We start from the raw sequence: 25,407 nt of genomic DNA on the forward strand, positions 1-25,407 counted from the left end.
TGGCGTTTAGCCTTGTTGCAAACAGGTCCAGGGATGGGGAGCCCCACTTCCCTATTAGCTCTCTCGCTACCTCGGGGTGTAGGGACCATTTGGATCCCACCACCTGACCCTGTCTGCTGAGGCCGTCGGCGAATACGTTCTTCTTGCCGGGAGTGAACCTTGCCGTCAAGGAGGTCCCGAGGGCTTCGGCTCGGCTCAAGATCTCCTCCGTCAATCCGCAGAGATCCCGTGATCTCAGGCCCCCCTGCTTCTTGACGAAGGCGACCAGCGTGTATTTGTTGCACATCAGAGACACCGAGTGTCCTCCCACTGCCTCCTTGAAAGCTTCCAGGGCACGCTTCACTGCCAAGAGCTCCAGCTTGTTTATGTGGAAGGTGCTCTCCTCTTGCAACCATATCCCTCCCACTGAGAAAGAATTCAGGTGGGCCCCCCCAGCCTACCTTCGACGCATCCATAAACAGGAGCATCTCCAGGGGCACTGACCCGAGGGCCTTCCTTGCTGCCAGTGAGATGGGAACTGGCTTTTGAGGTGTTTCCTCCTTCTGGGACCACCCTACTTTCAGGTCCCATTGTAGGGCGACTAGTTTTTCCAGGGAGACCAGGTGGCCTAATAGCCTTTGCCACTCCTTTGCCGGTCTCTGGGGGTGGCTCAGGAAGTTACAGGCGATTCTTCGGAGGTTTGCCAGTCTGTCCTCCGATGAAGCTCGCCCCACCTCCGTATCCAACTCCATCCCCAGGTACACCATCCTGGTGGAGGGGGCCAGAAGGGACTTCTCCCAGTTCACGACGACTCCCAGGGTTTTGCAAAAGGCCAGAGAGGCGTCCCTCTGCTCTACCAAGCGGTCCTTTGAGGAGGAAAGGAGTAGCCAGTCGTCTAGGTACCTGAGAAGGCGTATACCTCTCTTGTGGGCCCAAGACGACACCAGGGAGAACACCCTCGTGAACACTTGCAGGGCCGTTGCCAGCCCGAAGCAGAGCGACTTGAACTGGAAGCTCTGGTCCGCCCACCTTATGCGTAGGTATTTCCTGGAGGACGGGTGTACCGGGATCTGGAAGTAGGCGTCTTTGAGATCCAGGGACATCATGAAATCCCCTTCTCTCACGGAAGCCAGCACAGAGCGTGGCGTTTCCATTTTGAAGGGCGTCTTTAGGATGTACGAGTTGAGGACCGAAAGGTCTATGACTGGTCGCCACCACCCCCCCCCCCCCCCGACGACTTCTCCACCAAGAAAGGCGACTGAAGAACCCGGGAGAGTGATCTACCACCCTTCTCCAGCAGTGCCTGAACTTTTAGCCTTAGGGCTTCCCTGTGACCGGGGTTCCAGGGCTGAGAAGCCAGATTGGCCAGCTCCCCTGTCAGGGGAGGCTTCTGGTCTAGAAAGGGGATTCGGTAACCGTCCCTGAGGACCTGGACTGTCCAGAGCTCGGCTCCGAGATCCTCCCAGTTCTGCCAACAGCTCGAGCGGCAACCCCCCACCGGTGGCGAAAGACACGGTAGGGGGCCTCGACTCCTACTTCCTCCTAGGGAAGGGGTTGTTACGACCCCTTCTGGAAGTAGAGGGGTGTCTGGACCTGAAGGGTGCCCTGGGAAGGCGGGAGGGTCCTGGGGGAGGGCTGAGTTCCCTGGTCTCCCCAGTTCTGAGGGGCTGACTCCGAGGAGGGAGGAGCGAGGGTCCTATTCTGAGGCTTTGGTCTCTCACTAGGTCTTTTCGGCACTGACTGACTTAGGGGAGGGGCCCTATAAACGATAGGGCCTTGGCTGGCCTTCATCCCCCGTTCCACAGACTCCTCCACCAGCTTCTCCGGAAAGAGAGCAGCCCCCTCCACTGGGGCGTTCCGAAGGGTCCTGAGCTCCCTCTCTGGAATGTTCCTAGGGAGCTTGGCTAGCACGAAATCCCTCCTCCTCAAGATCCAGTTTGCCCATGACGAGACCAGTTGGGTCGTGAGGAAGCCCAGGGACTTAACCCCCGACAAAATCAGTTCCTTGAATTGGGCAAGAGAGGCCTAGTCCCTCAAGTCGTGGAGGGTGGGGAACCTGGCTACCGCCCCGGACCACAGATCTAACCATGAAGCCACATGAATCGAGGTTCAAGCTGTGACTTCCATAGACATAGCCTCCTGGTGAGAGACGGAGACTAGCCCTGACGTGAGCCTCTCTTCCGAGAGTCCGGGCGCCAAGGTCGCCAAGTTACCCTCCACGGATTTGGGCATATAGCCTTCCCTGATTTGGCTTAGACGCTGGGAGTAGCCTAGCCGAGGAGTGCAAACGCAGGGAGTTACTCGACCCTGCTATGAGTTTCTCCACCACTGTCAGGGCCTTCTTCGTATTGTTGGACCTAGGGAGGCTGAAAGAGGGCTTGGGTTCCTCTGGGTCCTTGAACAGAAAGTCCACCGCCATGGATCTGTTGTCCTCTACCGTCGGGGCTGGCTCCTCTAGCTGGTTCATGGACCTAATAAGAGAGAGGACCCTCCTAAAAGTTGAACCCTCATCCACTAGCCTAGTTCCTCCAGGGCTGGAATTTTTCTTGGAAGAGGGTCTCTTCATCAGCGTCCCGCGACGGAAGTGAGACCCTAGACCCTGGATGGGGGGAAGCTGAAGATGCTCCCTGGAGAGGGACATTTAAACCCGGTTGTAAACCAGTCTCCTGCAAGGGGGGATACCGGGAACGCCAGGACCGCCCCAAGGAGGGGCTCAATCCTGAGCGTAGGAGGGGCTCTGAACCCCCTAAGGAGGTATTGGCCCTAGGCTCCATCCGCGAAGGCGACAAGCGTGTGGGAACACGGAAGAAGGGAGCCCGCTCGGTCATGGAGGCCAACCCTATGGGTGACGAGACCGAGGCGGGATCCACCGGGAACGAGGAAAGAGCAGGGAGGGAGACGGCTGGGAACCCCACGTGAGAAACCGTCCTGGGGGCCACTAGGGCGGGGGCCTCACTCAGCGAAGGGGGCAAAGGAGAAGGCCGCCACCCCTGGAGGGAGTTGTCCCGATGCCTGTCACTCCCTCTACTCCCTTTACGATCCCGGTTACGACAATGAGAGCGGGAAGAGCCGCTCGAGGACGAGGAGTAGCTACACCTCCTACGTCTCCCATGACGGCGTCTCTTCTTGGAGGAGCGTTTTCTCCTACGGGAGGATCGCTCCCTCAAGGAGAAACTCAAACTCCTATCCTCAGACGAGTCCCGACGTCTCTTGCTTCTCCTCCGGCGACTCCCGTCACGGGGGAAATCGGGGAGCGTTTCGGCCGCTTCGGGGACAACCCTATCACAGCAGGACCACCCCGGCAGGCCACTCCCAAGGCCATCCCCAGCTGCTCCTGTCGCCTAGATAGGAAGCCCCAGGACGGGAAGGCATCGTCCTTCATCGGGGATCTGCCCGGAGTACGAGGGGGAAAGAAATCCCCAACGGCAGACGGGGGAAGGGTCGGAGCCGGGCGATTGGGTGGCTCTGTGACCGGGTACACCGGCCCGGCTCCGGCCGGGAGCGGCGAGCTCCGCTCAAGAGCGAGTGGAGCCATAGCGGGAAGCTCCGTAGCAGGGAGGGACGGGTCCCCCCCGCACTGATGCTAAGAGAGAGGACCAGGATGGGGAGCCCTGTAGCTGCAACCACGACCAGCAGTTCCTCGGCACCATGGAAGCCTCCGGTACCCAATGTTGGGGAAACGACCCATCAGGAAACCCCCCCTGGGGGGGACCCAGCAAAGGACTCACCTAGGCCTGGGAGGGGGCAAGAGAAAGAACCTGTAGAAAGGCGGGAGACTTCCTCTCCGACGATACCGAAGGTGAAGGGGCGCCCCCGTCTCTGCTGCTGCTCCCACTCCTCGACTCCCTCGAAATTTTCGCCGACGAAGCTTTAGGTCTCTTTTTCTTTTTAGTGGAAGCCAAATCCCACTGGTATGATGGCCAAGAAACGCACTCCAAGCACGTGTTGGCTTTAGAGGAAGCGCCCCCCCCTACACGAATTACACAAAGAGTGCGGATCAATTAGAAGGGGCGAGAGAAAAGCTCCACAAGCCCGTCCTTCAGGACTGGACCGACGACGTTGTGGCTCCGAAGCCGACATCACACATAAACATGACACACAAACACAAAGCACACACAAGGACAAAGGAAATGGGCTGGACACCGGACGAGCAGGGGCGTATGCACGCTCCTGCGACCAGAGAAGGACTGGCGATAGGTCAGTAGGATGGCGTGGTCTTCGACCCCTGAGGGCATAAGCCTGGCCTGGGTGCGGCATATAACCACATTTTTCTGGTCGGACCCGGATCGACATCTGGGAATCTCCATTGTAATGGTTTGAGGTAAGTATCTCGAATGGGAACAAATACATACTCAATCTAAATTTTATTTTCTAAATACTAACCTCTCCATTATATTTTTTTTTATACCGTAGTCACTTGTTTCGTCCTTAAGGAGTTACCCTCCATGGTGTGCCAGCGCTCTCCATTAAGGGTAACTCCTTAAGGACTCAACAGAGACTACCAAAAATAGGGTTTTCCGATGTAAAAACCTGGGTTTTACTTAATTTAAGATTTCCTTTTAAATACTCACTCTACAGCTTTTACTACCGCTGGAGTGGAAATATAAAAGCAACATAATGGAGAGGTAAGGTTTATTTAGAAAAATAAATTTCAGGAAAAAATATTCGACTCATATATCCTACAAAAGCAGAATGGTATTAACAGAGATCATCAAATCAAAGATAATGAAATATCACAGCAGTGTGATGGATGACAATTATAAATAAAAAACAATGCCACAAGAAACTAAACTCAGTGCATACTCACAATCAGGTTTCTTTTTAATGTCCTCTTCCCGAGGATGATCTAAAATGTTTTGGTGTTGGAAAGGACAATGGGGTTTTTTACATCCTCCTGGCTGTGTCTCGAACCAACAGGCTATCTTGTCCCTCTGTTTCTGTAAAGGGAAAAATTGCTAACACAACCAGAAATAAATGCACCATGAATAATAATAATAATAATAATAATATGTTTTATTAAAAGTAATTGCTGCCTCAGCTGCATTGATTTTATACAGGTTCTTCTCTATTTTTCTAATTATGAAAAAACGCATAAAGGGCGTCATGCGAAAGCTGATCTCTCTCAACGGCGGCAAGCTGCGAGTCCCACAGCGTACTCAAGGCTACATCAATCTCACTGACTTCCAACCTTCTCCCGACCAAGACGCTCTGCTTCGACTAGGGCTTAACTGCCACTTCATGTCTAAGCCTAAGCAACATGAGAAAAGACTTGAGATCGAACTCCTGCTCGACTCCATCCAACAGCTCGAGACCCGGAATATTGTCCGAACAACAGACGCCCTCCAGCCCCTCCTGCTCGCCGAAGCCCTCACGGAGAGGGGGCCACACACCATGGCATCTTCCCCCGAGAGATGAAGGAAGCAACTAAGGAGTTGAAGGCCCAAAGAAGACATTACTGTGCGACGGGCAGATAAGACGGCCGCTTTCGTCTTAATAACAACGAGGAATACCATGAGAAGCTCGACGCTATCCTGTCCGACTTCTCAAAGTTTGAACGTCTTACACGGAACCCTACGGAAGACATCAAAAGGGATGCCAACCGTGTCATCAGTACCATTAATGCCGCAACCAACGCAGTCCACCTTCCGCCCATCCAAGGGGACTTCAGCCTTGGTTACCTCTATGGGAACGTGAAAACCCATAAGGAAGGCAACCCTCTCCGCCCGATTATCAGCCAGACGCCCGCCCCGACTTACGCCTTGGCCAAGCGCCTCAATCAAATTTTGACTCCCTACATCCCGAGCCGCTATAGCCTGAGTTCATCGGTGGAGTTCCTTGACGAAATTCGCGACTCCCCCGGCACCAGGCATCATAGCATCCCTCGACGTAGAATCCCTATTTACCCAACGTTCCCGTCGACGAAACCATTGACATCATCATGGATCGAGTCTACCGAGACCCGTCGACGGCCCCCACTCCAAATATCCCAGAAGCCTCTTTGCGCACCTTGCTGGACATCTGTACGAAGAGGGCCCCCTTCTCCACTCACCGAGGACAGATGTTCCGTCAGAAGATGGCGTTGCCATGGGCTCTCCTCTGGGAGTCCTTTTTGCCAACTTCTATATGGGCACCGTAGAAGAGAGGGTCTTCGCCCAGAGCCAGCACCCCCGCAAATACGCCCGTTACATAGACGATATCTTCGTGCAAGTCGACACCGAGGATGAGGTAGAAGCCCTACGTCGCCGATTTCCAGCAATGCAGCGTGCTAAACTATACAGTCGAGTTTAGCACCAACGATCGGCTCCCCTTCCTCGACGTCCTTATAATGAAGACAGAAGACGGTCTCCGCACTTCTGTCTACACGAAGAAAACTAATTTAGGAATGTGCCTCAACGGGGATAGCGAGTGTCCAGACAGGTTTAAGAACACTACTGTCAGGCCTTTTGTGAAAAGGGCCCTCTCCATTGTTCCACCTGGCAGGACACACACCTCGAGCTTGATAGAGCTTCACAGATGCTCGTGAATAACGGGTATTCCAATAAGCTCATCAATCGAGAAGTGCGTACCGCCCTCGAAAGATGGTACTCGAATGAGGAACAAGACCCACGACCTCGCCCCACCGAGAACATCACGATATATTATAAGGCCTTCATGCACTCTCAATACCGCGAGGAGGAGAAGGCGATGAAGAAGATCATTAAGGAAAACATCCTCCCCATTGAAGAAGGCAGATAGTGGACCTTATAATATACTACAAAAACCGTAAAACAAAAGACCTTATCATGAAAAATAACCCCTCACCGCCATCAGGAGACCCCCTCAAGCAGACGAACGTAGTATACCAATACATATGCCCCGCCCGAGGATGTCCTGGGAAGTACATTGGAATGACTACCATGCGTCTTGCGAAGAGAATCTCCTGTCATGCCCAAGAAGGGGCTATCAAGAACCACGCCCTCACCGCCCACCGAGACACAATCTCCCGCGACTGTATCATCCGTAACACCAGAATAATAGGGAGAGCACCCGACCCTCGACGTCTGCGCCTCCTGGAGGCGTTACTCATCCAGGAACAAAAGCCCTCCATGAACACGACACAGGAGGCCTTTTTGCTCCCGACCTGCACCCGAAGAAACACTCCAATAACGGCAAACATCACCATATCGCCGCCCGAAAACAACCCCAATCCAAGACGACATTAATACGATGGATAATACCAGCAGTGACATTAATACGATGCATAATACCAGCAGTGACGTCACGCTTTAGGCTTTACCCAATCAAAACGAAGCCCGGCGTGATGATATGCAGCTGAGAAGATCGGCGCGCCTGCTGAGGCATGCGATCGGGAGCTGGCTTGAGCCCGCAGCCAGGCAGCCAATGAAAAAGAAGCTCCCCACCCCCGAGCCAATGAAAAGGCAGCGGCACGACGCCCCCCGCTGCGCCACCGCAATATAAGCAGCTGACTCACCTTCTCACTTCAGTCCTTCACACACCTCCGCCCAAGAGGATGTCTGAGGTTTATTCAGACGAAACGTCCGGAAAGGAATAGAAAGAATAGAAAAGAAATAGAATTTAACATTAATTCTATCTGTAATAAACTCTACGGATATACCCGAAAATTTTGACTACCCGACTGAAATTTTTACCAATAAAATCCAATCGTTCTACCTAATTGAGATATGTCAACCTTCGGTGCATTGCTCACCAGTTTAAGCAACAATGAGAAAGCAATAATTAGAAAAATAGAGAAGAACCTGTATAAAATCAATGCAGCTGAGGCAGCAATTACTTTTAATAAAACATGTTTAAAAGAGGGTTTACTTCCAGCATACAATAATAATAATAATCATAATAATAAATAATAATAATATAATAATAATAATAATAATAATGTGGCGCTGTGGAGGAGTGGGTTAGGTCCTCAATTGGACTTAAGTCAAGTTTAAGCAACATTGGAGGGGCTGGTCAGTCGTTGGATGGGTGACCGCTCTCCTCGGCGTTGATTCCTTGGGAAAGGATCTTTACCATAATTTCCTCAGTCTGAGTACTCAGCTGTAAATGAGTACCTATTCCTGATGGGCTAGGGTCCAGCTATGGGTTAAATAGCAAAAGAAATGAAGGAATAAACGACAACGACGTAAATGGAACCTCTGGCAACAGAGCAGCTTCGTCCGGCAACCAGGTATTCAACCCAATTGAAGGGGAAGACGGTCAGGTACTTGGAGGTCGTCATCCAGCAACTGATCACCACAACGACAATAATCAACAGCCTGAGATTGGAGCTACAGAAGCAAAAAGGAAGAAATGGACAAGAGAAGAAAATAAGGAAATATGGAGATGCTACATCAGAAGCAACATGACGGAGAGAGGATATAGAAGAAGATTGGTCAACATCTGGAATGAGAGGAATAACACCCCCCAAACAGAGCAGAGGCTGGCAGACCAAGTAAGGAACATAAAGAAAAAGAACTGGCTCTCCCCAACAGAAAGAGAAGAACTGGAAAAGGAAATGTCACACGACACGACAATTGCACGAAGACGAACTGAGAGACGATGCCACAGAAGACGACAGGGAGGATGAGGTATCAACAACGACACACGAAGAAACACCGACGAAGTAACAGAGAGGACGGAATGGGTAGAAAAGATTAGACAATGGATGGAGCCAGATACAGAGAGAACAAAGATCCCCTCCATGAAAGCCTACAACACCAAGAAATTAAGGGAGAAAACAAGTGAGGTCAATGAAATAATGGGCCTAATACACACCACCAGTATCACAGAAACAATAACTTGGTATATGCAGGAGCAAGATTAGTAGTAGAACTGATGGGGGATTCGAACACCAACACCACCAGCACAAACCAACCCAACAGAAACCAAAACAGCAACCTCCTTGGAAAAGGCGCCTGGAAAAGCAAATCACGGTGATGAGATCTGACTTGAGTAAACTGAAAGAAAAATGACAGAAAAAAAGGCTAAGAAGCAAGAACAAAACAAGGGAGGAACTCAACGAGAAATACAAAGTACAAGAGAGGGGACTAAACAACACAATAGAGATGTAAAACAGAGGCTTAAGGCCAAAGCACATAAGATCCAACGGTATGAACAGGAATAAGGGATACCAACAGAACAAACTATTCGGAACCAACCAGAAAAGACTATACAAGCCAAACTAAGAGGGGAAGACAACCACCCAGAAATTCCTGAAGCCGAACCAAGTAAGAGACTCTGGGAAAACATATGGAGCAATCCGGTATCACACAACAAACATGCAACATGGCTCCAGGAAGTCAAGGAAGAAGAAACAAGGAGAATAAAACAAAGATTCACAGAGATCACGACAGACACAGTCAGACACCAACTATAAAGAAAATTGCCAAACTGGAAAGCCCCAGGTCCCGATGAAGTCCATGGATACTGGCTCAAAAAACTTCAAGGCCCTACACCCACGAATAGCAGAACAACTCCAGCATTGTATCTCCAATCACCATGCACCCAAATGGATGACCACAGAAGAACATCCTTAGTACAAAAAGACAAGAGTAAGTAGCCAGTAACTACAGGCCTATCACCTGCTACCAATAATGTGGAAGTTACTAACAGGTATCATCAGTGAAAAGCTATACAATTACCTAGAGGAGACAAACACTATTCCCACCAACAGAAAGGCTGCAGAAGGAAGTGTAGGGGCACAAAAGACCAGCTCCTGATAGACAAAATGGTAATGAAGAACAGTAGAAGGAAAACCAACCAAAGCATGGCATGGATAGACTATAAGAAAGCCTTCGACATGATACCACACACATGGCTAATAGAATGCCTGAAAATATATGGGGCAGAGGAAAACACCATCAGCTTCCTCAAAAATACAATGCGCAACTGGAATACAATACTTACAAGCTCTGGAATAAGACTAGCAGAGATTAATATAAGGAGAGGGATCTTCCAGGGCGACTCATTGTCCCCACTACTCTTCGTAGTAGACATGATTCCCATGACAAAAAGTACTACGAAGATGGATGCCGGGTACCAACTCAAGAAAAGAGGCAACAGAATCAACCATCTGATGTTCTTGGACGACATCAAGCTGTATGGTAAGAGCATCAAGGAAATAGATACCCTAATCCAGACTGTAAGGATTGTATCTGGGGACATCAGGATGGAGTTTGGAATAGAAAAATGCGCCTTAGTCAACATACAAAAAGGCAAAGTAACGAGAACTGAAGGAATAAAGCTACCAGATGGGGGAGCAACATCAAAACACATAGATGAGACAGGATACAAATACCTGGGAATAGTGGAGGAGGGGATATAAAACACCAAGAGATGAAGGACACGATCAGAAAGAATATATGCAGAGACTCAAGGCGATACTAAAGTCAAAACTCAACGCCGGAAATATGATAAAAGCCATAAACACATGGGCAGTGCCAGTAATCAGATACAGCGAGAAATAGGTGGAATGGACGAAGGCAGAAACTCTGCAGCATAGATCAGAAAACCAGGAAACATATGACAATACACAAAGCACTACACCCAAGAGCAATACGGACAGACTATACATAACATGAAAGGAAGGAGGGAGAGGACTACTAAGTAAAGAGGACTGCGTCAACATCGAAAACAGAGCACTGGGGCAATATCTGAAAACCAGTGAAGACGAGTGGCTAAAGAGTGCATGGGAAGAAGGACTAATAAAATTAGACGAAGACCCAAAAATATACAGAGAGGAGAATGACAGACAGAACAGAGGACTGGCACAACAAACCAATGCACGGACAATACATGAGACAGACTAAAGAACTAGCCACGCGATGACACATGGCAATGGCTACAGAGGGGAGAGCTAAAGAAGGAAACTGAAGGAATGAATAACAGCGGCACAAGATCAGGCCCTAAGAACCAGATATGTTCAAAGAACGATAGATGGAAATAACATCTCTCCCATATGTAGGAAGTGCAATACGAAAAATGAAACCATAAACCACATAGCAAGCGAATGCCCGGCACTTGCACAGAACCAGTACAAAAAGAGGCATGATTCAGTGGCAAAAGCCCTCCACTGGAGCCTGTGCAAGAAACATCAGCTACCTTTGCAGTTAATAAGTGGTACGAGCACCAACCTGAGGAGTGATAGAAAACGATCACGCAAAGATCCTCTGGCGACTATGGTATCAGGACGGATAGGGTGATACGTGCAAACAGACCAGACGTGACGTTGATTGACAAAGTCAAGAAGAAAGTATCACTCATTGATGTCGCAATACCATGGGACACCAGAGTTGAAGAGAAAGAGAGGGAAAAAAATGGATAAGTATCAAGATCTGAAAATAGAAATAAGAAGGATATGGGATATGCCAGTGGAAATCTTATACCCATAATCATAGGAGCACTAGGCAACGATCCCAAGATCCTTGAAAAGGAATCTAGAAAAACTAGAGGCTGAAGTAGCTCCGGGCCTCATGCAGAAGAGTGTGATCCTAGAAACGGTACACATAGTAAGAAAAGTGATGGACTCCTAAGGAGGCAGGATGCAAACCCGGAACCCCACACTATAAATACCACCCAGTCGAATTGGAGGACTGTGATAGAGTAAAAACAAAAAAAAATAATAATAATAAAGAGAAGGCCCATTGAAGAATTTGTTTTTATCTTCATATTACAGCCATTTTTACAGATGAACAAGTAACAGAGTAACTCTGTAAATTGTTCATCAATAAAATGAGTCTACAAGAAGAAAATGAACAAATATTTCTAAAAAAAAATGGCCACAGAATAATTATTATTACTATACTATACGAGAACAACAAATAAATACCATCTTGAAGCACAGCAGAATCACAATCCACCCAGCACTCATTAGTGGAAGTATAAATGCTCTTGATAGTCTCAAGGAATTCTACATAATCAATTATTCAAAACAGATTCACATAAGAAGTAAGGCCACTGTACTCTTCCAAGACAGATCATTGCTACACTACAGCCAGCCTTATTAGAGTTGTATTTTGACTTAATGGTCAGATTAAATCTATTGATTATTACAATAACCCGTTCAAGTACATAGTCTCAGACCTCCTTGACAAGAAAAACTTGATGGCTACAAGGTCAATGCTTCACTTCTCCAATATATGTAAGTAATTTTAGGAGTGTATTTGTATTTACCACACAGCTTAGATCATAACAATGCAAATACAGTACTGTTATTTGTTAACAAAACACATTCTAAATTGCCTACGATGATGGATGATGATGAAAAAATCAGTTACATCAGTTTACTTACTGTGAGTTCCATGTGCCTGAAGATGCAGTTCTTCTTATTGCAATTGCCTTGCAACCAAAAAATGCAGACCGTCTCATTGCGAAGAGCTGCTGGTTCGTGACGAAATGGACATGCATCGCCCTGCAAAATCGAATCAAATTCTAAAAACAGAATCTTGCTGCAAAATGCAGCATTAGCATAAGAGTACAATACAATAGCTTCTTGTTTTAGTGTATTCCCCAGTTATCAGCAGACTCGGTTAATGGCGGTGTTCAAAGCTGAGAGCAATCAAGTGTGCAGTATATATTACTAAAAGCACAGTAAACAACTCACACAGTCATAAATTTAGTGGCACACCCTCTGTTCACAAACATAAAAGCTACAGTATTCTCTCTTTCATATCTTTACTTATTCAACATATACAATTGCATTACAAGAACAGTATCAACACTCCTTCATCTAATCTAAAGACACACCAAGTTAAATTTCACACTGCACAATTTGATAGCTAATATGCAAAATTCCCCAATTGTGTATATGAGCTGTATTTTTCAAAATACAAAATTAATAAAAAAAATAGGAGCTTTCGGCCATTCGCATGACAGTACTCTTCAGCAAACTGGATCAAAAGCTCATATTTTCCATACCACTTATTTTCAAGAATATGGCTTATATACAAAAATGTGGATGTTCATTTATTCTATTTGGACACAGTACGGTGATGCACCATAGTTGATAGGTTAACTTTCAAAACCTGTTATTTTTTTAGCCGATTCAACATTTCTACAATAGTATACCTAATATTCTCATCAAACCAAAATCATGAAAAAGACATTCTGACTTCTGTATTTCCAATAAAATGAGGAGCAAAAAATGCATCTCAATCATCTGAAACGTAAACCAAACCATGCTTAAAAAGCCCCTGTAAATAACATTTACCCTGGAGCAAGAGGAGTAATAGTAAAAGTAGCAGTCATTATTCTTCGTGTTTTTTGCAGGAACTACGGGTGCAGGTTTTTCCTCCATTGTACAACCTGGAAATAGAAAAACAATAACAACAACATTGCAACATGATACTGTAAATACATTCTAAATACTTATTACACAGTGACCAAACCACATGACTGTAATAGTAGTATGTAAGGCCAAGATTTAAATGAATCTACTACAATACTGGAACCTTATCCCTCTACATATGAAAATCTGCTACCACATTTAACAAAAGAAGTTTACTTAGGATTATTATTGTTATTCAGAAGATGAACCCTACTTATATGAAACAAGCCTTAACTCAATTATCAACCCTGATCTCACCCACATACCACTATCCTGTAGTATTCTATACACGTACTATTTGTCTCTTTTATTGACACATACCTTGCATGTCTGGGGCTTTTCTAAAAACAAACTGCGTGAGTTTCCATACACTGTTGTAGAAAACTAATTTAAAAACACTTAAATTTCCTGTATTACCTTGGGTAATATCAAAATAACTGAAAAAGTAATATTTTGACAATGTTACATAGCAGCTAAAACAATTCATTAAGTCTAGTGACAAGAGCATCTACTTACAGGTAAATGTGGCGTTGAATTTTCATGAATGAAGAGCTTCCCTTTCACCAACAGCAACCTGAAATATAGACCAAACAGAATGATGGAAAATTCAAACATTATCGAACAGAAATACCATGAATATATGCAGAACATTCAGGACGCTCTTCCATGTACAGTACATATTTTTCAAAACACAAGCCTCCATCACACCATCCTCAAATTGTCCCATAATTTTATAAAATGAATTGATGATGAATAGTTAACTGAAAAATGAACATTCATGTTAATACTTTCACTGTTTATACCATGTCAAAATCAGTCCAGTATCAATCATTAGATTTTTACGGGTTCAAATCATAATCATGTAGAGTACCAGTTTACAATTTGCAACAATCCTCAGAAGTGTCGATATATCAATATTCTTCAATAACTTCAAATAAATCTCACAAAAAGCACATTTCAGGCTTTGAAGAGCATTCTCAATCAAAAGTTGATAAAATGACAGCAAATTCCAGTTACCAAGAAAAACAGTAGAACTCAATCTGCTGAAAAGTGAGTCAATTAGGTATCCATGACCGAATATCAATCATGCAGCAGTAGTTAAAGTCCTGCAATAGTTACCTTGTGTCAAAGATATTGAACTTCCATGACATCTGCATCAACACTGAAACGTGGTGATATTTAAAGGTAATAAGTCCACCTCTTGAAATGGTCTTTCCAGGTCATAAGTCCACCTCTTGAAATGGTCTTAACAGGTCAGTGTCTGAGAATAGAACAAAATAATACACATAAGAATGGTAGCACTGTAAAGAAAATTCCTGAAATTTGATACAGCATTAGCTTATTCACCAACAAATATTTTCTAAACTGTGTTTTTTCTTTAATTGCTGGAAGAAACCTATTGTGTTAGTTACGATTTCAGCCAGTTCACATACTGTTTTGTACTACACACCACTGACAGACACAAAGATACTTAAAATAATGTTCTCTAGGTTCACAAGTTTTGCTATCAGGCAAAACGGTGTGCCCTCTCTACTTGATTACCTGATCATCAATAACCATCCTTAGTTACCGGCTAATTCAGTATCCAACTTCAGCCATGAATTTGTAATACCCTGGACATGGTCAGTCAGTAACTAATGTTCACTTCAAACAGTTGTCATTCTCAATCATGAAGTCCTTGTCTGCTGAAAGTCATCCCTCAAAATTCTAAGGTATGTCAAATATTTTCCATAGTAGTGTCCCTGCTGTCGACAAAATTCATTTAGCAAGTAATGCATCTGTCTGCAATTTGATCAGTTCTACTACAAATGTATAAACCAATCATATTGTATAAAGTTCTTACACTTTAATTGAAGGGGTAGCCTAAACCCCTTGCAAGTTAGGACCCCATGTAGAATGTTTAGTTGGGTTTAATTTCTGTAATTCACTTTTTAAGAATTATGATTATTTTGGTCTACAGTGTTCTAAGTTATGCATTTTTACCAGTTAAAGTATTACAGGGTACTACGTACATATCCTATTTTAATACATATCAGTTGTTGATATTCCAGTTCTTTGCTTCGTTTTGGAGTCAGTAAAACAAAAGGTGGTAAACATCTCAGTAACAGTAAATTTTTATAAAAATGGCAATTTGTCGAAAATTGCATTTTTCCTAACTATACAAACCTGAGGTCCTTTAACAATAGGAAGTAGCTAGCGGCAGCTGGGACGGTCATAAGCTTCGAACAAGGGGAGAATGGTAGTTAACTGCTTGTCCGACAGTGAAAGGGATAGGATGGGGCTCTGTTGAGTAGCTCACCTGCATCTTGTCCTTATCCAGCAGGGTGACGACCGTGTCCCTCTATCCACAGGTAGAGGGGAAGAAAAAGATGGGAAGAGGAGCCAGTCACACTCTCATTCACTCATCCATTCTTACAGTCACACCAGGACTCGATGCTGTTCAGCCTGCGAGGTCTGGGTTCGCTCCACAACGTGTTGAGCAGCCACCACGGGTCCCAAGGAAAAAGATCCAAGGACCTGTGGGCAATATCCCAAAGGTAGAAGGAGGTGCATGTGGTCTGGTTGGACCAGACCCCTGCCTTCAGTACCTGCACCACGGAGAAGTTCTTGCAGACAAAGCAGCATCTCCTTCGCATCGAAGGCGGTGAAGTCCATTAGGGAGGGGATTGTGAACGACTCGAACCGATCGTCAGGGACCGAAGGGTTCTGAGTCTTCGCTACGAAGTTCGGTACGAAATCGAGCGTCACGGATCGCCATCCCCTGGATGCTTGACTTCGCAGGAGAAGTCATGCAGTTTCCTCAGAGGAAAAGAAGGGAATAGTCGCATGACCTATCCCTCTTCTCAACTTCGGTGATGTCCAGTACCCATACTGGTCTGTCCGTCTGCAACGAAGAGTCTCGCATCCTCCTATCCCCATGCAGCGAAGTTCTCGGTAGTGGATAGGACACCGACACTCCATGGTGGATGTCGATGGTATGGGTACTGTGACAAGCTATTAAGATGAAGTAATGACTGCTCTGTAACAACCGAACTAAGTCCACAGCGTAGTTCGTAACTGACTCAGGCGCTCTGACAGCTGCCGACTGACTGGTTCGGTATCGGAAGTGAGGCAAGTTGTCCAAGCATCCGAGTAAGTCACGTTGACCTTCACCTTTTAAAGGTTATGCCGAGAGACCAAACAAATAATGTATTTGTTTGTCACCAATGCCGGACGGCGAGGTGATGATTCTCTTAAGGCATATGCTCAAAGGCGAAAGTCAATTGCCTTCTAGAGACCGAGGTCCCTGATGGCAAGACATCTCAAAGTATAGTTGAATCTCAGCTAAGGAGAAACAACACTATGTGCCGTTGAAGACGAAGGTAGACAATGAATGCAACCTACGTCTTCCAGCTGAATCGAGAGAAGGAATCTCAAGATTCTGAAACTGTGCTTACAAATGACTGAAAACGCTGTCCGGTGAGAAGTCGTAGTTGCAATGGCAGGTCTGGGAGTAGGCGATGTCTTTCAATACATCTGCTAATCCGGGGTGAACAATGAACAATTGCACACCTCCGAATACGAGATATTTTGAAGACAAACTCAGATTCCGCAAAAATCATTCGCATTATCACAGTGCGATGCAGCAAGAGACCATTACAGAATTCTGTTACCGTGCAGTAAACAGAAAGATGAAAGTCGAAAAGATATCTCTGTTGTAAATTCTCGCAATACTGAAGACGATGAATTCGAGCGTCAGAGCAGTATAGATGGTCATTCATGTATGCGAGAATCCCCGTTAATCAGAGACTTAAGTCCGTGATTGTTGGGCAGAGATACGGTTGGTATTCAATCAAAATCAGGGGAGAAAGACATAACCAACTGTGCATCTCGAAGCGGCAGCTGGTACTGAGTTGCCTCGGGCAATTCAATACGCAGTAGCTGTTGCTGACTCATCATCCTGAGTTGCCAGGTAATCCATTCCACGAAGGAATGCGTTCGGCTAGAACCACCGAGCATAAAAAGATATGCTCGAGCAATTATATTTGGGCGAAACGAATTTTGGTAAATACAAAAGCTGAAATGGTGTTGTCGTGACAAAACCATAAGTATATAAAATTGAAACTGGAAACTCCTGGGAGGTTGCAGGCAACCCAGAGTTGCAGTTCAATTAGAATACTCCTCGTCTAAGTCGCAATCCGTAGAGTAACTAGGATATGCGCCTACCCCTCGGACAATTCAACTGCTTAGCAGAATCATGTCGCGAGGTTAATATACGTAGTATATTTGTAGGATTCTGAACAACGATCTCCATCCTAAATTCTTTCCTTCAAGAAACAAAATAGGATTGGAGAATCGACCACCTTCAATCTCTATCAAAGAGAGTGAAGGAGAAGTCTTCCTCGAAGGAAAGCTTCAATGGTGAACAGAATAACTAAGACGATAGTTCAAGCCAAACTGGATGTTCCCGTCCGTTCTTCTCTATTCCAGGTTGGTCGCCTACTGTGATATAGTCTTCTTTCAGCAGCAGTCTTCTTCCCAATGCTAGAAATTCCAGGAAATTGAGCAATAGGCGAGGTTCCCGATTATCGTGTAACAATTATTGGGGATTCTTGTCTCGCTCACTTTGGACCGTGGTCTCGCCTAAGTGTTTGGAGATCGTAAAAAACTCGAACACTCTGAATGAGCGGCTTTCACCAGCTTCTGCTCTGTGCCACGTACTTGGCGCCGAGCGAACTCTGGCGCCAAAATTTGGCTATACGCTCTCCCGCGGGAGATCGTATACTCGGAAGTTCTCGCGAACGAGAGACCGAGCCGGAACCTGGCGTAGCGGCAGCGCCGCAAACACCAGGCGAGGAAGTACCGGTGGTAGTCGGTACGCCTCTGGTCCCCGTCTTCTTCCTTGCGGAAGGGGAGACGGGCCCTGTTCCCTGAATGAGCGGCTTTCACCAGCTTCTGCTCTGTGCCACGTACTTGGCGCCGAGCGAACTCTGGCGCCAAAATTTGGCTATATGCTCTCCCGCGGGAGATCGTATACTCGAAGTTCTCGCGAACGAGAAGGGGGACCGAGCCGGAACCTGGCGTAGCGGCAGCGCCGCGAAACACCAGGCGAGGAGTACCGGTGGTAGTCGGTACGCCTCTGGTCCCCGTTCTTCTTCTTCCTTCGGAAGGGGAGACGGGCCCTGTTCCCGAAGAGCAGGAGGACCGGCAGAAGAAACCCCCCGTCCCACAGGAGTGGAACGAGCCCTTAGAAGTTCCCGAAGGAGCCTTCTTAGGGGGAGAAACCTGGGTTACCAGCTGGTCGCTGCAAGAGCGGCCGCTGGCCTGGCGAGAGTCACCTGAGCGGCTCTCACCAGCCTTCTGCTCCGTGCCGCGTCTTGGCGCCGAGCGAACTCTGGCTCCACTTGGCTGCACGGTCTCCCGAGGGAGAAACGTACACTCGGATCTCTCGCGAACGAGAGACCGAGCCGGAACCTGGCGTAGCGGCATCGCCGCTAGCACCAGGCGAGGAAGTACCAGTGCTAACCGGTACTCCTCTGGTCCCCGTCTATCTCTTCCTTACGGAAGGGGAGACGGGCCCCGCTCCCGAAGGAGCAGGAAGACCAGCAGAAGGACCCCCCGTCCCACCAGGGTGGGACGGGCCCTTAGAAGTTCCCGAAGGAGACTTCTTAGGGGGAAGGCAGCCTTCTTCTTCTTCGGCTTATTGGCCTTAGAAGTCGCAAGAAGAGGCAGCAGCAGACGATGAAGACACTTCCTCTTCTTCCTCTTCCTCGTCAGCTCACGCAGGACAGTCGTCAGGTCCTCCATCCAGGCCAGAGCCGGGGCTATTGCCGAAGCAACACGGCCCGACTGCACCTGTCTGGAAGGACCTGGGACCTAAGCCTAAGACACACCGTGGACAGGACCAGCATGGACAGGCTCAGGAACTAAGAGCAACAGGAGCAGCAACCAGCTCAGGAGCGGCAAGAACAGCGGTAGCGGTAGACCCAGAAGGGACAGCCAAGCCAGCAGCGGGAACCACATCAGCGGCAGGTACGGCAGGCCCAGCGATCGCCTCGTAGAATCAACGGCAGCCAGTGGAACCTGGGTACTGGCGGCCGGTCCAGGGGCGAGCTGCTGGAACAGCGGAAGTCTGGGGCAGGCAACACGAAGAAAACAGGCGGCGGCGGCAACCCCCCCTCGGTACGGCGGCGGCCCTAGTAGCGGCAGACGGCGTCACCGACACAGCATGGGGAGTGTAGACCAGGCGGGGGGGAGCAGCATAAGCGGCCGTGGAGGTAGTAGTGGAGACCGCCCCAGACCTCGCTAGACGCTGCAGCAGCCCGTGGATGCTAGGCACGCCCTGCCGCCGCGGTGGTCCATACCTGTCCAAGGTCGTCTCCCACGGATGTAGCACCTGCGGTAGCACAGATAGATTAGTAAGAGGGTTCCCTCACGCACGGGGGGAAGAACATGCCCCACACCGAACGCAAGGAAGACCCCAAATACAAAATACAACGAGGAAGCTGAGCGGGGGCAGGAAAGAAGACGAAGAATCGGATACCAAGGGAGTCGCGGGAGAGCTTTCTGACGACTTCCTGGCAGACCTTCGCTTCCCCTACCCCCGCACAGCAGTGAAAAGTAATATGAAAATGAAACAGAATACTGCCCTTGCGATTCACTTTCATAGAACTTATAGGGGAAAAGATCAATTCCGGGTAACGAACGGAACTTGATACATATAATATGATGCCTCTCATAAAATAAATATGAAAATGAACAGAATACGGCACTTGCGATTTCACTTTCACAGAAAATAATCGTAAGATCAATTCCCAGGTAAAGGCGAAAATTGACCAAATTAAAATTTATGCAAATAAATAATGAAATGAAAAGAGAACTGCAGATTGCGAATCCCGCTTTTTGCATTCTATCATACAAAATAAAAGGCTCCGTGCCGAGCGCAATCACGCTCTCGGCAACGAACGCACAGGGCAAAAAATATAATGAAAAGAGTACTTACATTTTTCAATTACACACTTTCGCCCAAAATACATGACTCGGCTGCGAGCGGCGCCCGCCTCCTGGCAACGGCACGAACATAATTCAATGGGTTCAATTCAATGGAAAAGAGAAGAAATCGCCGCTGTACGGCGATAGCTCCATGTTGGTTCATAATTAAGTAATGACCATGAAAACAGTGTACTTACAGTTTCATTTTCAAGTCAAAACAAACCATTAGTAGAAAACACAATATAACAAAGCATACGACGTGAAGCGGGCAGAGCGATGACGAACACGTCCTTCACACCCGCGGCAAAGCAAAGTGATTTGTTTACCTCTCAGTCGCGCGGCGCGCGACTGTCGGACAAGCAGTTAACTACCGTTCATCCCCTTGTTCGAAGCTTACGACCGTTGGTCAGCTGCCGCTAGCTCTTCTATTGTTTAAAAGGAACCGATTGGTTTTGTATTGACGTATCGGAACAAATCTGCGTCTTTTGATACGAGTGTTCGTTACAGAAATATTGCCAAAAAAACGTGCTGCACTGTCTCTGAAACCCATAGTAGACATGCTGCTTAGTTGTCAATCAAGTTTTTTGTAATCATATATTTTTTACAAGCTAGCTATTGTATAAAGTTTTGTATTTTTCTCAATCAAAACATATGCCCCTCAATGCTAACTTTCCTCTTTTTAACGACTTTCTGGTCATTGCAAATTCGGCCCCATTAATTTCTTATGGTGCGAAAACAGACAAGAGGCCTAGGGACCGAAAGCGATTTGCGTCACACTACGACAGTAATCTGGCAGTAAAACATTTTCATATATCCAAGAAGTAAATAATAAAGATATACCTACATGTGCATTAACGATTATAACAATTACATGAAATAGCTGATAACAATCTGCATGAATAACTGGTAAACTGTTCTGCAAAAAAGTTGAGTAAAGCAATTATTTACAATAGGTACAAAAGTCAAGACGTCGTGACGTCATAAAACAGGACTTAAAAGAACGTTCTGATTCCAAAAAAATAATTACTTGATTTGAGTCAGAATCGAGTTACTTTTCAAATAACGGAATATTTTTCGAGTTACTTTTTCAATAACGAATATTTTCAAATTAATCATCATAGGGTAAAACATCACAGCAGGCCAAACAGGCCACCTACAATCAACGCTTGCCACCCTCCGAAAAAGTACATTATAACGCGTCCTGACACCGGAGATGGGCATCAGTCGCGACTTCTTGTTGGTGAGAAATGGAGCTAAAGACCTCTACTCTCCTTTCGAAGTAAGTATTTTCTCCAAAGTTAGAAATTAAGGCCAAATTTAAGATTTAAACAGAGGTAGTGAAAAGGGTGGCTACGGCAGTGGAAATCTCACCAAAACGCTTTAGAAATTTTTACTTACAACTAAAAATGTTTCGAAGATTGACGCCATCTTGATGTTTAGCGGAGTCGCTTTGTGTCAACAAACTTCCCATTTCCTGTGCTAAATCTGCACACCACTTGTACCCATAGACGCTAGGGCACTCTACTTTCATCACAACAATCGTAAACCAACCTCTTACCAGCACTTATTCAAGGGGACTACGGCATTCTTTGCGGCGTTTTGCGCTCTTCAATTGTTTATCAGTGTTGTCAATTGGTATGTGTTTACCCTCCAAACTAGGTATAAGACTTACACAAAACCGGGGAAATAAGTGAAATTAGCGTATCTATTTGTATTATATATACGTACATATTACAGCAATTTTATCATTACTGCATTACTATGACAACTAGAATTCATCGAAACAGTTTGTAAATGCATCGGCGTATGTGTGACGCTCCACTAGATTGGCAACGATGAGTCATTTTTCCTCACGTCGTCTGCTCGTAAGTATACATCCGAAACATTTGTAATTTTTTGGGGTTAATTTCGTTGCAAAAAAGGGATAATAGACATGAATTAAATAAACATTTTGAAGTAAAGTTAAACCAAATATTGAGTAAAGTAAACAATTAAGGGAATAAAGCTTTGCATCTCATAATCAGTGTTGTTGTCTGCTGCTCGTAACTGTGTTTGCGGAGTGAGTGCTTAGGAAGCAGGAACCACAGCGTGGTTCAAGTGCACTGTGGAGTGAATTAAGACCAAAATGTGTATAATTACAATCAAATAAGCACTGTGGAGTTTCAGTTGTGATGGCAGTAAGGATAAAAACCACCGATTACAAGGTAAGAATGAATTCAGTTCCAACCATAACCCCGGGAATAACAAGTTTCATACTGTCACTAATACTATAGGCAACAAAATGTTGTTTTATTGTGCTGATTACAACTGCAATCTTGAGTAAGATCAATAAACGTTACATATATACGCTAACATTGTTCAAATGAGTGCTGGGAAGGCTGGGGAAAGATGGTGGCTGTCACTGATGAGAAACCTTCCATGCAAACGTAGCCGCCATATTGGATTTCAAAACTGCCTTGAAAACATATTTTACGAAGAGCTCACATGCTTATTTTAGTTTGTATGGGGCTTTCATATATCACATTATGTTGACGAAACTTCAGTCTTTTAAACGGTATGCTTAGAGTTGCAATTGTATTCTTGTTTCACCAATTAAATATCGAGTGAATAAGACCCGTCCACCGTGATGAGGGTTGGCCTGCCGTGGTGTTCTACCCTAAATATGTAAAATATTAATGTTCGTCGTCATCTTCTACCAAAACAGTTGTTTAATTAAAAACGTCGTGGCCAGTGACCGTGTTCCGATTGTTGTGATGAAAGTGCCCCAGCATCTATGGGTACAAGTGGTGTGCAGATTTATCACAGGAAATGGGAAGTTTGTTGACACAAGCAACTCCACAAACATCGAGATGGCGGCAATCTTCTAAGATATTTAAGCATAAGTAAAAATTTCAAAAACATTTTGGTGAGATTTGCACTGCGTTTGACACCGTTTTCACTACCCTCTGTTTAAATCTTAAAATTTGGCCTTAATTCCTAACTTTGGAGAAAATACTTACTTCGAAAGGAGAGTAGAGGTCTTGAGCTCCGTCTCTCACCAACAACAAGTCGCGACTGATGCCCATCTCCGCTGTCAGAACGCGTTATAATGTACTTTTTCGGAGGGTGGCAAGCATTGATTGTAGGTGGCCTGTTTGGCCTGCCGTGGTGTTTTACCCTAAATAGCCTACCCTTGCTAAAAGAGCAAATTTAAACAGCCTACCCTTACAAAAAAAGCAAATTTAAATAGCCTAACCTACAAAAAGAACAAATTTAAAAAGCCCAGCATTATGAAAAGAGCAAATTTAAATGGCGTACCTTTGTAAAAGTGGAAATCTAAACAGCCTACCCTTACAAAAAGGGCAAATTTAAATATAGTAGCTTAACCTTCGCGTAGGTAGACGTACTCGGCCAAACCCACCGCAGCCCAAACTCCCCCGGGGATAGAAGAGACTCATTTCATATACTCAAGATAACACCGATTTGCAATTAATAACTCACCGGAACGAAGCGGAAAGCTCAAATTCATGATAATTCCACCATTTTCCCCGTCGCCAAGGCCAAGCCGAAGCATCCCCCACCAAAAGAAACTCAGGCTTCGCTTATATCCGCGGCTCGAAAATCACATCCTCGGCCCAATTAAGAGGTCGTTCGTGCACTCAACGACTCGTTTCACTCGTTTAAGTTCGTCTATTCACAAGCACGGGACGTTAAAGACGTCAAATTCATGGGGAAATGAAAAGAGATTGATTGACGCCACCGAGAAAAACAACAAGGAGCTTCTTCTTCTTCTTCTTCTTTGTTTACCGCACGGAACGCAGGGCAAGCGAGGGCGTCAAGCATCAGTTATATATATATAAAATAGTGTTTTTATTTGAAAATATTTAACTATTTTTTGGGGAAAATGGCATTCTTATATATGAAAGTAGATTATCCATGAAGCTCTGGTATGCCCGAGATCGTCAGTGTCAAGAATTACAACCCCCAAAACAATGTTTTATTCGATTTTTTTTCCACGGATTGCAGGGCACACGAGAGCGTCAAACAATCAGTTAGAAAAGAAAAAAACTAGTTTTATTTGAAAATATGTAATTATTTTTTGGGAAAAGGGCACTTTTATATATTTAAGTAGTCTACAGATTATTCATGAAGCTCTAAGGTCCCCGAGATCGTCAGTGTCAAGCATTTCATCCTCAAAAACAATGTTTTATTTGAGAATATGTGATCATTTTTTTCAAAAAATTGTATTTTCATATATTTAAAGTAGTTAAATGATTACTAAGGAAACTCTAAGATTCGCGAGTGTGTCAGTGTCAAACATCAACGGCCCCCACGAAAAAAACTATTTTATTTGGAAATATGTAATTAGTTTTGGGAATAATTGCAATTTTATATATCTAAGCAATTTAAAGATTATTCGGTAAGTTCTAGCCTATGGTATGTGAGTGTGTCAAGCATAGTAAAAAAAAACTGTCTTATTTGAAAATATGTTTTTTTATTTTTTTTTTATTTATCTTTTTTTTGAGAAATGGTAAATTAATGTCTTCAATGTAGTCAGTAAAGTATTCATTACACTAACATTCATAACATGTCTTTAATATTGCGAAAATAATCAAAATGGAATTGTGACACTATAATTGTATCAGTGTACTAATTTTTCAAGATCAGATTATTTCTAAATATCATTTAAAATGCGTTGGCTTTATGCACTTTGATAGTGAGTTAATAATTCTATATCATATTGCTAAGTTTTTCACGTAGGATATAATCATATACGTTTATTTATTACATAAAATAAGCCGTACTAGAACGTCCATTTATATACTATTTTTGTGTCATTATGGGAATGCAGTTCAAGGCAATTCTAATGATTTTCACTTTGGACTGATTTGAATCTATCAAGAGAAAACTTAAACATATTCCTGAAATGTGAAATTCTTGGACAATCTATTAGGAAAAGACTGCTGTATGTTGTAATTAATCTATCAGATATTATGAATGAAGGAAAATATGGTAAGTTGGTCTTACTCAGTGTCAATACAGTTATTGTACGTGAACTTCCGTTGGAAGCTCATTGGAATTATATATATAGCTTTTGGTTATCTAAAAGACATTGCTGTGGTAGAAAATACTTTCTACAGTGTGAGGTGTGGACA

The 25,407-nt window shown here is 45.3% G+C and overlaps 1 protein-coding gene across 3 annotated transcripts in view; it reads right to left on the reverse strand.

The window, feature by feature from the left end:
• Positions 1 to 24,117, reverse strand: part of LOC135199468 (zinc finger CCCH domain-containing protein 11A-like) — a 62,099-nt gene extending 37,982 nt beyond the window's left edge. Inside the window, exons 1-6 of one of the 3 annotated variants that reach the window (XM_064227555.1) lie at positions 23,753 to 24,116; positions 14,420 to 14,561; positions 13,817 to 13,874; positions 13,184 to 13,278; positions 12,266 to 12,385; positions 4,787 to 4,916 (exon numbers count right to left, since the gene is read on the reverse strand). In XM_064227555.1, coding sequence (XP_064083625.1) covers positions 4,787 to 4,916; positions 12,266 to 12,385; positions 13,184 to 13,270 — 337 coding nt within the window. In that variant the 5' untranslated portion in view covers positions 13,271 to 13,278; positions 13,817 to 13,874; positions 14,420 to 14,561; positions 23,753 to 24,116. Of the gene's footprint in view, positions 1 to 4,786; positions 4,917 to 12,265; positions 12,386 to 13,183; positions 13,279 to 13,816; positions 13,875 to 14,419; positions 14,562 to 23,569; positions 23,727 to 23,752 lie in introns of those variants that run through there. The other 2 variants (XM_064227556.1, XM_064227557.1) reach the window with 2 other exon arrangements.
• Between the last annotated feature and the right edge of the window lie 1,290 nt (positions 24,118 to 25,407).

The sequence above is a fragment of the Macrobrachium nipponense genome, chromosome 25 (assembly GCF_015104395.2).
Source record: "Macrobrachium nipponense isolate FS-2020 chromosome 25, ASM1510439v2, whole genome shotgun sequence".
Classification (NCBI taxonomy): Eukaryota; Metazoa; Arthropoda; class Malacostraca; order Decapoda; family Palaemonidae; genus Macrobrachium; species Macrobrachium nipponense.